A 13,802-nucleotide genomic window follows, 5' to 3' on the forward strand; every position below is an offset into this window, starting at 1 on the left:
AGTGCCGGAGGAGGAGGAAGCGGAGGCGATGATGGAGCAGTGGGATGAATCCATCGCATCCTCCACAACCACCCACCCCTCACGTCCTCTCTCTCCTCCCAATGAGAGAGCCTCTCCCGCATAAAGAGGCAATTGTGACCGGCGGCTTCTGTCCCAACGCTCTCGCTTGCTCTGCTCTCGCTCGCTTGTTGGGGGGGTTTTCTTGTAAAAAAAAATAAGAATCTGGACATTTATTTATTTATTTCGTCCGCTAACCTCCCCCACCCCGGCCCCCCCACCCCACCGCCTCGACCATCTCTCGACGCAAGAAGAAGCGTCCAGCATTCATCACACAATGGCTATCGGGCAAGGTGAGTGAGCGCGAGAGAGACATTTTGTGTGGATGTTGCTTTGGGTTTTGGTGGTGGGGGGGGATTGACGGGGTTGATGGTTGTGGTGGTGGTGATGGTGGTGGTGTCGTCTGTCCGTGCATGCGGAGTGATGCGGCGGCGGTGCTGAATTGTCAACGAGACGTCGTTTGGTGCTGCCCTCGGCTGCGTCCTAATTTGCCCGATGGCAGCGGGCAGGCAGCCCCCCCGGCTCCGTGTTTCCCACCCACAACACTGCCCACCCACCCACCCCTCTCCTCCTCCTCCTCTCCCACCTCCACGCATGCTAAAATGTACAATGTTCACGGACCAATTCCTCCGTTGCTACAGCCTCAACGTAGCGAACCGGTGCCCGTGCGCGATATCGCGGCGGCGGCGGTGGCGGTCACGTTCACGCAGCCAGTGGGGAAGAAAGCCATCGTCTCTTTGCTGCTGATCTAGGGAAGGTAATGTCAAGGTTGAAAGATATTTGAGCGCACATGGACGATGGTTCAGCTACGACTGACGCAGGCATACAAGAATACAATTGTGTGTTTCATAAATCAAAGCTTGCCTTTGCCTGCTCCCCACAGCGTTTGTATTCCCAGTGCAGCGGCAGCAGCAGCAGCGAAATGTGTTTGCAACGGGAAGAGATTGCAGTACTGTACAGTGTATTTGAACCGTATCATTCTAAGCGTTTGCAGTGGCACAGTTGGTAATGTGTGTCAACGGAGGTTAAACCTGGCTTGCTTGCAAATCATTCTCATTAAATTTATTTTCTGTCGGTTAACGTGTAGCGATCGAAGCGGAATTGCCATAACGAGCATGACGTTTCCTCCCCATGCCTGCCATCGCAATTACAGCGTCCGTAATTGCGAAGAGGATTTTAAATTCCTTTTGAAGATTTGATATTTTTTTCTGAGAATGTCCCCTTCCTGACATCTTTGCATCGCAGCCTCCCAGAGGTTGGAGCTCCCCAACCGCCTGCAGACTCTTTGATTGATAGCATTGAAGTGTGGCACGGAACGAGACAATATTGTGCTGTGCTGTGGGTCAGAGATGAGTTTCGGATTTTTCAGGAAAATTAGGGATCTTAAAGTGATCATTTAACAAGCAATTCGTGCTCACAGAAAGTCGACCAATGCCACGTAACACCACTTTGGCGGGAAACGCTGACCAGATGCCATGGAAGTAACCTCGCATCCTGTTATGTCATCTTTCCGGCTCAGTGAGAAACAAAACACTTTTTGGATCATTCAAAAAATGCCATATATCTTTGCCCGAGCTTTCGGACTAATCCACAAATGTAGAACACATTCCTGGTGTGGGCTCATGTGGCCTCCTTTCATCAAGAGGGAGTCACTTGGCTCACGAGGTCTCTACCATCAATGTGCTCATGTCAGGTGTCATGCATTCCCATTACAATGCCAAGCTGAGACAAGTCTCTTCTCATAACACGCGTGTTCAGGAGCAAGGCAATGCCAGTAAGAAGGTGATAGGTTATGAACATTCAAATCTGTCCATTCAGGGAGCTTTTGGTGTTTTCATATATATAGTTGGCTGACATTTCAATCAAGTTCCTTCAGAGCCAACAGAGAGCAATAACAGAAGCATACAAGAGTCGGATATTACAATTTACACCATGGGGCTTTGAGAAGAGCGGGCAATTTTAAATGTTTACATTTTAGAGATGGATGCAGTGATTGTTTTTAGAGTTGAGGTTCCACACCGCTGGCAACGCAGAACCATTAATTGCATTTATCTCTTTGCACATAGCAATGTATTGATGTGCCGAGTGTGGAACGTACGGTGTATATCTTCCGTCAGTCAAATATGTGGGGATATCGAATTCACCTGCAGATGATGCTTGATATCCAAAGAGACACATTGACGCTTAATTTCGTCTCATGGGAAGCGGTCTAAGCGTCTGCTGATGAACTTATGTTTGACCAAATGTAGTGGGGATTTCCCCCCCCCCTTTTTTTTCAGTACTGTTAATATCTTTGGCGTTGAGCCTGTTTTTGAGTTGTTCCAGCAGCACTTGCCAAGTCGTACAGAAGAAACGCGTGGAATACTAATCGAATCGCCGAATGTGTGCCAGGTTACTGTACATTCGGCGGGAGTGCATGTGGCATTTAACAGTTTGACAGGTCGTTAAAAAAAGTGATTGCCACTTACCTGTGTTAACAGGTAAGGGCAGGAATGCCTTTGGATGATGAAATCCAATGCTGGGGAAGAACATTGGAAATTGTCATTGAAGCAGCAGTCATGTGGAAAGGTAACGAATACGCCTGGGGAGTGGAGCGATCAGCACGCTGCCCTGTAAACTCGGCAACCTGAGTTCAATTCTTCACCACAGTTGACATCCTTAGCAAGTTGTATATGAACCAGTCCCATGCATCCGCTTCACGAATCCACAATGCCAGTGTGGTGTGTGGAGACTTTCATCCAGCAGTGAAATAACGAGGGTTCTACTGGGGTGGAATTTTGGGTGGGCATTGTGCTTTGAACCCAGCGACCTGAGTCTGATTCTCAGACTCGGCTACCGCCGACGGTGACTGATATAGATGAACCGGCCAGAGGCCACCGCTTCACAAACGTGCAATGACTAATTTGAAGAAGTCGGTCAAACAACCCACGTCAAAGACCTGGTGTGTGGGTAGGTCTTCATCCAGCAGTCTATTGCCTAAGAGAATACAATAATTAATTCGTATTTTAAAGAAACAACTTTAACATAATTTCAGTTCGTGGAAGCCAGTGGGCTTAATATTCAAGTGAATCGACTGTAAAAACGTTTTTCATTGTAAGCCGCTTTTCCGCTACTTACAGGAGGTGACCTTTTTTTAGCCAAATGCCTGACATCTGGCTGCTGGAGTAAACACGCGGAAACCCATGAGTGCGTGTGGGTGTGTGTGTGCGCGTTCATGTATGTGCGCTTGTTTCAATGTGTGTGCATGTGCGTTTCTGCATCTTGGTGACCTTGATTTGCAATTTGCGGAACCGTGTCCGGGCGCCGTCCAGTCTGAGGCGGTGGTCTTATGACCAGCCTCACGCCACAGTGTATAAAGGATTGCCTTTCAAAATCCCACTTGCATTTGGGCTCTTTGTCAAAGGCCACCGAAAGCCGTACTGCAGACACTGTATTAACACAAGTTTAATAATGGAGATTAAACAAAGCAACAACGTGAAATGATGGCAAATGCCAATGTGAATTACGTATACGTATGTTGATCTTACAATTTAGATTTAAAGCTTTCGTGACTGCAGGGATTCATATTCTTGGTTCTTTCGGTAAAGTCACGTAGAAGGGAAATAAAAATTAAACAATAACATTCTCACGACGTTTCGATTGCAGCACAAGCAATCATCACCAGGTGTGAAAACCACAGCAAGAACATTTGATTGCTTGTGTTGCAATCGAAACGTCGTGATAATTGTATTGTTTTATTGTTTTGTTTTGTATTGTTTTATTTTTATTATTTCCCTTCTACGTGACTTTACCGAAAGAACCAACAATATGTTGAACTTATTTCACACCGCGTTAATGGGAGGTGCGGGGGAAGGACAACAAACTCAACTCAAAAATGTTATACAACTTTAACCTCGAAGTAAAAACCAGCCACTTCTTCTTAATACAATAATTGTGACATGTCTACAGATAAGTTACACAGTTCATGGCCCAAGACAAGGTTTAAATGATCACTCGCCACTGACGTTCGCTGCTGTCCGGTAATCGAACCGAGGTCGCCGAATTCATAGCGCATATCGCGTGAATAGCTGGCAACGCACGGTGGTCATCTTCACGGTGTAGTCAGATAACTCCGATGAACAATTCGGCATGGGAAAGCCTTCATCCAGCAGTGGAGTGACAAAGTGCTGTACGGTGCACGTCATGGCATCATCCACATGTCGTTGCGTGCCTCAGTTTGACGCACGCAAACGTGAATGTCAGTCCCTGTTATAAGGCGTCGGGTGAAATTCCTGCGATGCCAGTCTCAGCGTGTTCTTGTAAAAGGTAAAGGTGCAGCCATTACAATGTGTTGATCATGCCACTGCTAGCAGAAGAGCCTCCTCCACTAGAGAGAGAGAGACAGGCAGCTCTAGATATGTCCTCGTCTAGAGGGCATGTTTGACCAACTCTTACATGCTGGCCAAACGTCTCGGAAGAGGTGGGTATACCCACACTTTAACTCACCACACGCAACTCGTCGATCAACTAACTGCGGTGTTCCCATTTATACTGATGGGTGGATAGAGATGGAGGGGGGGGGGACTTTAATAAACTTGTCCCATTGTTGATGACCTCTGGATTGCAAGTCCATTGTCCCCACCATTACCACCGTGGTGTACTGTACTTGTATCTGCGTGTACATATAGCCACGTGTACATGGTAGTTCTATGCGCATGTGGCTGTGTATCCACGCAGTTGTGTGCTCATCTAACCGTGTTGTACCATGTGTCTTGCGTGTACATACAGCCCACGTGTACGTGCAGCTGTAACGTGGACATGTTAACTGCGCCCTTGGGGGGGTATATCCTGTGGTCACTCTGCCTGCCCACGCTTTGCTGTTGCTGAGCGTACGTGGAGTGAGAAAGCCACGGGTTTTCTACACACGACCTCCAGCTTATTCCTGGGCACGGCTGGGCCTGGCTGGTTTTAGCACGATCTGAACCAATCTCTAGCCAGGAGCGGCAAACATCGCATGGCCATTGCTTTGATATATGGCATGATCGGGTAGTAAAACCACACAGTTCTGTGGGCAGCGAGAGGACAGCGGAGGTGACAGTCTGCTGAGTGAACATATCTCGGAGGTACAGTAATCATCACGGACTGTTTTGTAATAATATTGTTAGAACACTAAAATGTTCAGTGCAATGGCTCATGCTAGAACGAGGCTGCAGCGTGAAGCTAGTTAAATATAATTAAAGCTAACGGTGCATGATATATACGGATAAAATTCAGTTTCTGGACTCCATTAAAGGGACAGATGCCCGGGTGTATAGCAAGCTTGTCGGTTTTTTGGCAACATGGACCAGACTGCAGAATTATTCATCGGTGATGCGGGAAGGCTTGAACAGTCATGTTTGAGACATGACTTCAAAGTGAAGGATAGATCTTGAAGACAGGCAGCTTCTCCAGAGAGTTCACACCTCTCGGTCATTTGAAATGGACACTGCAACGCATGCGTCTATACATCAAGTTAGGGACGATCCGTGGCTTGTGTTGTTTCCGAAACGTCGTGATTTTTTATTTTGTTTTATATTACTTTTATTAATTTAAATTTTTTACCTACGTGACTTTACCGAAAAAACCTAAGAATATAACTAGTGCCATGTTCACAACGGTGTTTTAAAGGAAAATTAAAAGATACATATTGCTATACTCAGGAATTGTTACGTCGACCTCTCTCTGTCTGAGGACACTTCACATGTCTTGAAGATAATCACAATAGCCCTAAACCAATTGCTATGAAACTTAACCACACAGCCTAACAATGCCATTGCCCAGAGCTTTTGAGAAATATGTGCAAGAAAATACTCTCAACAAAAGCATAAAAAAATACTTTATGTTGTGTACCAGTGTGATTAGCGCATATGTTAGGATGCCAGTGTGTGGGTGTTAGAATGTTATAAAATATGTGAATTTTTATATACATTTGCATGTTTACGTTTGTGTGTTTTTGTGCACACATTCCTTCTTACGTTGAATTCCCTAGAAAAATGCAGGCACCCTAAATGGATTGGCTTGCCAGTCTATTTTTAATTGCATATGCCCATTTTATTCCGTTTACTTACGTTATATAAATGTGTAAAGTCCCATTTTAAGTGACTGTAAACATTCTAGTGGTGGCTAGTTGGATCAGAGGCTCGAGAGCGGTGCTGGCATCTCTGAGATCCAGGCAGCCCCCTGTGATTAAACCAGGCTCCCACGTGTAGCGATGTGATGGTCTCTGGCCAATCACCAATGACTACACTAAAAAACTACGATACAAAATGTTGTTCTTTGCTTAATTTTACAAAATAGCAGCTCAGATAATAAACATTAGTTTTACTGTCACGTGGTAAACATCGCTCAGTGGCAGAGCAGGTGAAAAAGTACTGTACTGCCCTTTGCTGTGTTGACCAGAGGTCGTTTAAGGGGATATCAGATGCATTCCTGTAGTATATCCACTTCTGTGGCCCATTCTCTAACTGGAATACTTGCGCTGCTTTCCCTGAAATCCAAATGGATACTCCATCTCATGACATGAAGCCGATAGCACATTCGAATGAAATTTTAAAAATATCTAAACTAGATCAATACATTGACTATTTTTCTACAATGTTTAGTTTATATCTATGTATTAATAATAGTAGATTACTGTAACATAGATCAAGGTTACCACATTGCAAGACCATGAAAAAAAAATCTACATGCATATATTAATTGTTGCCAGTACTTGTATTCATGGCTCTGTCTTGTAAATAATACAGAAATACCTTACATATTCTATTTCACAGCACAGGCCTGAACTACATTCCATAGGAAATGTATTATAATTTAACCTGATTTTTTACATGAAAGGCCTTTTGGGAAATTACACCTTTAATTCGGCCCAGAGTTTTGACCCTTGAGATACGTGGAAATTGTCACCTGCTGAGAAATCCGTTTTGAATTTGATCTTTAAGTAGGTGTCTTCTTTCTCAGCAGAAACTGGTGTAATGAGGCTGCTCTAGCTCAATAACGGATCTTGCAAACTTTGCCTCTTCCTCCTTTAGTGCACAATCCATCATTTACCTATGTCTGGTTTTGTACCTTGATTATGCTAAAAAAAAATTGCAACCAAGGCACCGTGGGAAAGCAATCACCGAATTCCACTGTACCGTTTTGAGAGGTGCGCCCACCTAAATGTTCCACAGCGCGACGTTTGTTTCCACTGCACTGTGAAGAAAAATTGATTGCATATACTGTAAAGTAGGTTTTCATTGTACAATGTAATATTGAACATATAAAAAAATGTATATGCACCAAATATGAATAATTTAATTACACACTTACATTCATGAAAAATCTAAAACATTGGTCTATGACACACAGCAACCAGAGTTTTTGGGGAGGTGGGTAGTGAAGGTGGTGGGGTGTGGGGGGGTGCAGGAATGGTTCAAATATCACTGGCCACAGATGTTAGCTTTGGCTGGCCATCAAACTCACGTTGCCAAGTATTGGGGCTACTTATTTACAGTATTATGAAACAAATAAACAATTTCCAACCCCCCGCCCATTGGTTGTGCCTCTGTCTTCTGATGGTGGGTGCATTTGTCAGAGTCTGGGGTGGAGGAGGAAGATGACTCCGTGGATGGGATCCAGCCTGGCCCAGCCCAGGCCCAGGCTTTGTCTCAACAAGGCCAAGCCCAGGCTCAGGCTCAAGGCCAGGCCCAAGGCCAGGCACAGGCTCAAGTCCAAGCCCCGGGGCCTCTGCCACCCCCAAAACCACACTCCCGTGTGCCCACGGCCAAGAGAGGCCCTGGCCTGCCGGTGCTCCTCGCCCAGAGGCCGACGCCGCCACCCATCCCAGCCAAACCAGCCTCCCTAGGTAAGGTGCCGCACATGCGGATTCTGCCCCGTTTTCCTTCAGTCGTCAAAGTGCACGTTGACTACAATTAGGTTTAGTTAAAGCGGTAAGTCAGGAAAAGAACATCACAGAGTTGGTAGATCTTCTAAAGTCATCAAAGCTCTAATTCTAAAATTAAGCAAGTATTAAATGAAGTAACCCTCTGCAGGAATCTGAATTCCTATCTATCACGAGATAATGTACAAGTATTAAATATGGTAGATGGGTACAGGATCCTCAATGAATACGTGGAATCGCTCCTAAATCAGCATGATGTCCTCGTCCCAGAAAGTCAGGAAGCTTGCAGTTAGTCGCTTTGATAACATTTTGTCGTGAGCTAATCTGAAAAAGTGACTTCATCTACTGACACAATCACTTAATTCATTACACTGTGTGAAAAAACACGTGTCTATTTCCAGCAGCCGCATGTGGACCTGCAAGGGAAGGGGCTGGCAGTGTGGATCATGAGGACTTCATTCGTGGATTTGAAGACGTGCCCGTGGTGCAGGTGAGAGCCCCTTTGCCAATATTCTTTGAGGAATGGCCATGAATAGCAGCCAATAACTCAGTCAGCCCCGCCCAATTTAGAGAGCCTTACCCCCTCGATAAACAAGCCCCTGCCCCACACACTGAGCACTATCCCTGTTTCCAGATGTCGATTCTGCCCACCTAAAGATTCCGCCAACCTCGTACACTCCATAGGTAACCCTGGCCTTTGCCCACGTCACGAGTTGAGCATGAAGCAAAACGGTTTTTAAACATTAAGAGCATCATTCATGTGTTGGGGTAGAGTAGTGGTGCAGTGGTTTGCGCACTGGATTGTGGCATGGTATGACCCCCGAGTGATGGCGACGACATGGCTGGCTTCATCCAGCAGTGGATAGAATATGGGTGATGATGACTAGCATTAGTTATTTCGTTTTAAAGAGTACATTTCTCTTTTGAATGTATTCATTGCTATGGTGATGTTAAGCATCATCAAACCGTGACATGTCAGTATGGAAAAGCAGTGTAATCCTTGAGTGATAATCACAATGTATTTGTCTAGAGGCTTGGGGAGGATCTATTATAGCTCTGCAGCTTTTCAGTTATCATTGTATGTTGGCGTTAGTTCGGTGAGTGATAGCACTAATAGTAATAATAGGTCCAAATTATAGCGGGCGCAGAATTGTGCAGTGAGCCGCTAACCCAGTTTAGATGCGCGGATACAAATCAGAGGCAACACGATTGAAGTGTTCAGCTTTAAAGACTAATATTAATGAAAAAAATATGGATAATAAACGGTAATAATTATTTTACAGATCTACTCAAGTCGTGATCTGGAAGACAGCCTCAACATAATCCGCGGCACCCTTTCAGACGACAAGCACGACTGGGAGAAACGCATCGCGGCAGTAAGCACGCACTGTGCGGCCATTCACGCACACGCACATTTCCCTGCTCTGCTCTTCCAGTAGTCATGTCACATGGACAGATGTAAAAAAACATAAATGCAGTACAATCAGTTATTGATTATGCAGGGTAATGGAGGCAGGGGTGGCCTGGATGGAAAAAAAACACAGATAATGCAAAACGTGTAAATTAGGTTATAAAAACACAGTTGTCGTTTACCTATGAAGAATGGGGGGTGAAACCCTACTATGTGTCGTCTGTTTTTTATGGATTCTTTAAGTAAAACATTTGCTTTCCAACATGTTGTTGGCCAGGTGGGCACTGAGTCACAGACCCGCGAAGAGCAGAATGGCTAGTAATTAAGCCAGCGCACACGTGAACATAATCACAGTTGATCTGCAACCCAGATAATCTGCTCACAGATAAACGAGGGTTGGCTGTCGTGCATATGGCGAAGCCTGGGTAGGCCTGCACGCAACAGTGGATTATAAAATGGCTGTATATTATAACGTTTTTAGAACGTATTATATTTTAATATTTATCGACGTATAATTACAATAGAAAATATGTTTTCTATCCATAATAGAGATTTGTTTGGGTTAGATCGCGAAAATATAAATGCGTCGTTAAACCCGCCACCATTCGACACAGCCAATTAGTAAGGTTTGTCACGTAAACAAAATATGCCAATTAGTTACTAGATCAGCACACCGGTGCGTTGAACTAGTAAACCCACAACATTTACATTTAGATTCCGAAGTTTCGCCGCTAATTACAACCAGACTCATCAGGCGACAGCCAGAATTGTGGATACATCCTCCTGTTTTGATTTTTCTTGGACAGCCAGGTACCTGTAGGAGGCAATACAGGATACAGGAGAAGGTTATTGGCCTGCCTGTGGAGTCTGGAGTTTCTTATCGCGGTTTCTACAGTTTCTCCACCTGGCTTCAAGCTGCCTCCTCATCATTGGGCCTTGCTGAACAAGTTCCGGACAGGGCAATGTATCTGTGCAGCCAACCTCCACCCACCATTGGGGTCTTCGTGACAATCCAGACTGCAGCTGTGGCACTGTACAATATCGCATGCGGTTGATGACTGTCCACTGACCAAGTGCTTTGGAGGTTTACAAGAACTACACATGGTCACCGAGGACGCTATTGCTTGGCTTGGCGATTATGCACACGCTAAATGAATGAATGGAGTTTGGTTGTTATCTTCTCACCTGCGAGGATTTTTTCCAGGCACGCCAATATCCACGCATGTGAGAACATTAGCCACACATGCCATGCAGGTCCCTCTTGAAAAGAGACTTGAGACTGAGTGAGATTTTTGCTCGATCGTTTGCAGTATTCATCGTTTGTCGTGTCAGCTCACGATGCGGGATGCAAGCCTATTGCGTCTTGTGGTTGATTTGTGATCTTCGCGTTTCCTTGCTGTGGCTTCTTCACAGCTGAAGAAACTGCGATCCCTCGTGATTGCAGGGGCACCTGAATACGATTGCTTCTTTCAGCACCTGCGTCTGCTGGACAGCGCCTTTAAGCTCTCTGCCAAAGACTTGAGGTCTCAGGTGGTGCGGGAGGCCTGCATCACACTCGGGTAATAATTTACCACCCTCTCACCTGGTCCATGGCCTGCTCATTCACCCCGAGCAAACCACACGCTGATCTCACACCCGTTAACTTACCAGATATCCATCCACAGCATTGTGCTTGAAAGAGCACTGCATTGACTTCATAGCGCATTCGTGACATGTCATTTGCAGTTAATGGGTCACCCGGCTAGAGAGGCAGTTAGCTCCCCGGTGGATCTAATATAATTGTTTTTACACATGAACTAAAATCAAATTGCACGTGGCACAGTGCCAGAACACAGAGGATGTGGAAATTGACGGTGGCCTTGGAGTTTGTGCGCTATTGTTAAACTTCACCTGCCCCATCCCCCCCCACTCCCCACCGCACCATCCCACCCCGCTTGTCCAGGCACCTGGCCACGGTGCTGAGGAACAAGTTTGACCATGCAGCCGAGGCCATAATTCCGACCTTGTTCAACCTGGTCCCCAACTGCGCCAGGATTATTGCCACCTCTGGAGTGGCTGCTATTCGTCTCATCATTCGGGTGAGGCTGTGTGTCCTTTGCGTGTGTGTATGCATGTGTACGTGTGTTATAACGTGAGGAGCAGGAGCCTAGTGGTGAGCGTACTGTGCTATAAACCCGGAGACCCGAGTTCGTTCCTGATCACAACCAACATCTGTGACGAATAAATGAACTGGTTTTGGGCCTCCCCTAGGTGGACTCAGCCTTAAATGAGTACCGGTGCTGTCTACAAACATTAACATTGGGAGACAAAAGCGGCTTGGCGAGGTTCTGGCCATACCACTCCGTCGTGTCTCTAGAGGTGCTTGCTAAAAGCACTCACCTTAAAATCCTGCTTTCGGCTGCACGGCAGATCTTGACTTGAATTATATTGTGTTCGTCTTCTTGGTTCTTTTGGTAAAGTCACGTAGAAGGGAAATAATAAAATAATGTTATATTTTATTACGTTTTATTTTTATTATTTTATTATATCCCTTCAACGTGACTTTACCGAAAGAACCAAGAAGATGAATCCCTGCAGTCACAAAAGCTTTAAATCGAAATTATATTGAGTTGTTGGGTTTGTTTTGAGCGATCTATCAATGGCACGTTGCTAATTGTTTCATGCAAGTTGGGGAAATTCGTGTTTTGAAAGGAGCCATACAGATAAACAAGATGACGGCTTTCATTTGTCTGTACTGCAGGCTCATGTCACAAGTAAAATACATGCTTACAATTAATACAATTTATATTTATATAGCTTTGCAATGCAACCACATCTTAAGATGCTGTAGAAAAACACTGGGGCACGTGCATCACGGGGAAAGGAGGCATATATAAAGACAGAGAGACAGTCAGTCACAGATAAGAGGAGGAATGCCTTGAGCCTGGACTTTAAGAGGGATTGCACAGGGAATAACACTTACTGAATTAAAACTCCAACCTGTGAATGCCAGCGAAGATCTTAGTGGGCGCAGGAGGGCAGTAATGCACCGTGTAAGGATCTGTGCTTTTGAGAATTGGTGATAAAAGGTTTTATGAGAGTCTGTCAGTAGTGCTGCAGCAAACCTGATTGATGACGGAGCTGATTAAGCTGATGCAGGAGCCAGCTGCAGATAACGTCAACTGTTTCTACCCACAGCACACTCACGTGCCTCGGCTTATCCCGCTCATTACTGGAAACTGCACCTCCAAGTCAGTTGCAGTGCGCAGGTAATCACGCGAGCAGTCACTGCATTTATTTCTAGATTTTGAATCTCTGTCAATTAAATTATTGGATCAACAGAGAATCGAAGCGCCTGTGCTAAATCATTATTGTGTTAATGGTAATGACATGGTAATTATATATTCGAAGTGTCATTGAAGTCATTAATTTAATTTAGTAATGATTGCATTGTCTGTGGTGAGTAACTGGTAAAGTGTGTAAACATCAGTATTGGGGAGACGAAGGCAGCCAGGTCTCGTGCAGGCCACAAAACCTTCCTGTGCGCCATGCTGGTCTTAAATATATACTTACGAACAGTAAAGTCACGTAGAAGGGAAGTAATAAAATAATAATAATAAAACAATAAAATAATTCTCACGACGTTTCGGCCACAACACAAGCAGCCGTCCTCAGGTGAAGACCAGGTCTGTCGGGGAGACAGCGTCTGACATTCAGACGTCTGACATTCAGACGCTGTCTCCCCGACAGACCTGGTCTTCACCTGAGGACGGCTGTTTGCGTTGTGGCCGAAACGTCGTGAGAATTATTTTATTGTTTTATTTTTATTATTTTATTACTTCCCTTCTACGTGACTTTACCGAAAGAACCAAGAAGATGAATCCCTGCAGTCGCGAAAGCTTTAAATCGAAAAATTACGAACAGTACTTGCCTGGATAGACTAGAAGACGAATTCTCGTTTTTGTGTTGCATGCAGGCGATGTTATGAGTTTCTAAACCTCCTGCTACATGAGTGGCAGTCGCACATCCTGGAGAGGTGAGGCAGTAGCGGAGATGCAGCTCATCATTGAGCACCCAACTAATTTCCACACCACTGAGAGTGGAGTGTCACATCAGCTGTGCCTTGCTAGTATGCAGTCCACGAGCTATGCAGACGAGCAGCTAAAAAATAAACTGTATTTGTGGCCTTTTTATTTCAGACCAGCTCACATTTTTTGTTTTAAAATTAGCCAACCAACAGGCAGCAGCGAAACACATTCGGTTTTTTTCATGCAGTTATTTTTTGTGTTGCTCGTTTGCGTAAGGCTGACAGCTTTTGTACATGCAATGCACATCGTTGTGTATCACGGATAAGAGGAGTTCTACTGTACGATAATGATATTTAATCTACACAACCACTTGCTACTAACTCAAGTGCCGAGCCGACTGTTAATGTGCCACTGGTTGTTTAAGGGT

At 45.1% G+C, this 13,802-nt stretch overlaps 1 protein-coding gene across 5 annotated transcripts in view; it reads left to right on the top strand.

Moving 5' to 3' along the window:
- Positions 1-273: 273 nt before the first annotated feature.
- LOC144720924 (CLIP-associating protein 2-like) overlaps positions 274-13,802 on the top strand; it is a 77,309-nt gene continuing 63,780 nt past the window's right edge. For 2 of the 5 annotated variants that reach the window (XM_078598094.1, XM_078598095.1), the window contains exons 1-9: positions 274-350; positions 2,538-2,625; positions 7,652-7,921; positions 8,359-8,447; positions 9,241-9,333; positions 10,782-10,927; positions 11,311-11,446; positions 12,546-12,616; positions 13,324-13,383. In XM_078598094.1, the coding sequence (XP_078454220.1) occupies positions 2,550-2,625; positions 7,652-7,921; positions 8,359-8,447; positions 9,241-9,333; positions 10,782-10,927; positions 11,311-11,446; positions 12,546-12,616; positions 13,324-13,383 (941 nt within the window). In that variant the 5' untranslated portion in view covers positions 274-350; positions 2,538-2,549. The remainder of the gene's footprint in view (positions 351-2,537; positions 2,626-7,651; positions 7,922-8,358; positions 8,448-9,240; positions 9,334-10,781; positions 10,928-11,310; positions 11,447-12,545; positions 12,617-13,323; positions 13,384-13,802) is intronic. The other 3 variants (XM_078598093.1, XM_078598096.1, XM_078598097.1) reach the window with 3 other exon arrangements.

Source organism: Lampetra planeri, chromosome 10 (genome assembly GCF_965212315.1).
Source record: "Lampetra planeri chromosome 10, kcLamPlan1.2.h2, whole genome shotgun sequence".
NCBI classification, from domain to species: Eukaryota; Metazoa; Chordata; class Hyperoartia; order Petromyzontiformes; family Petromyzontidae; genus Lampetra; species Lampetra planeri.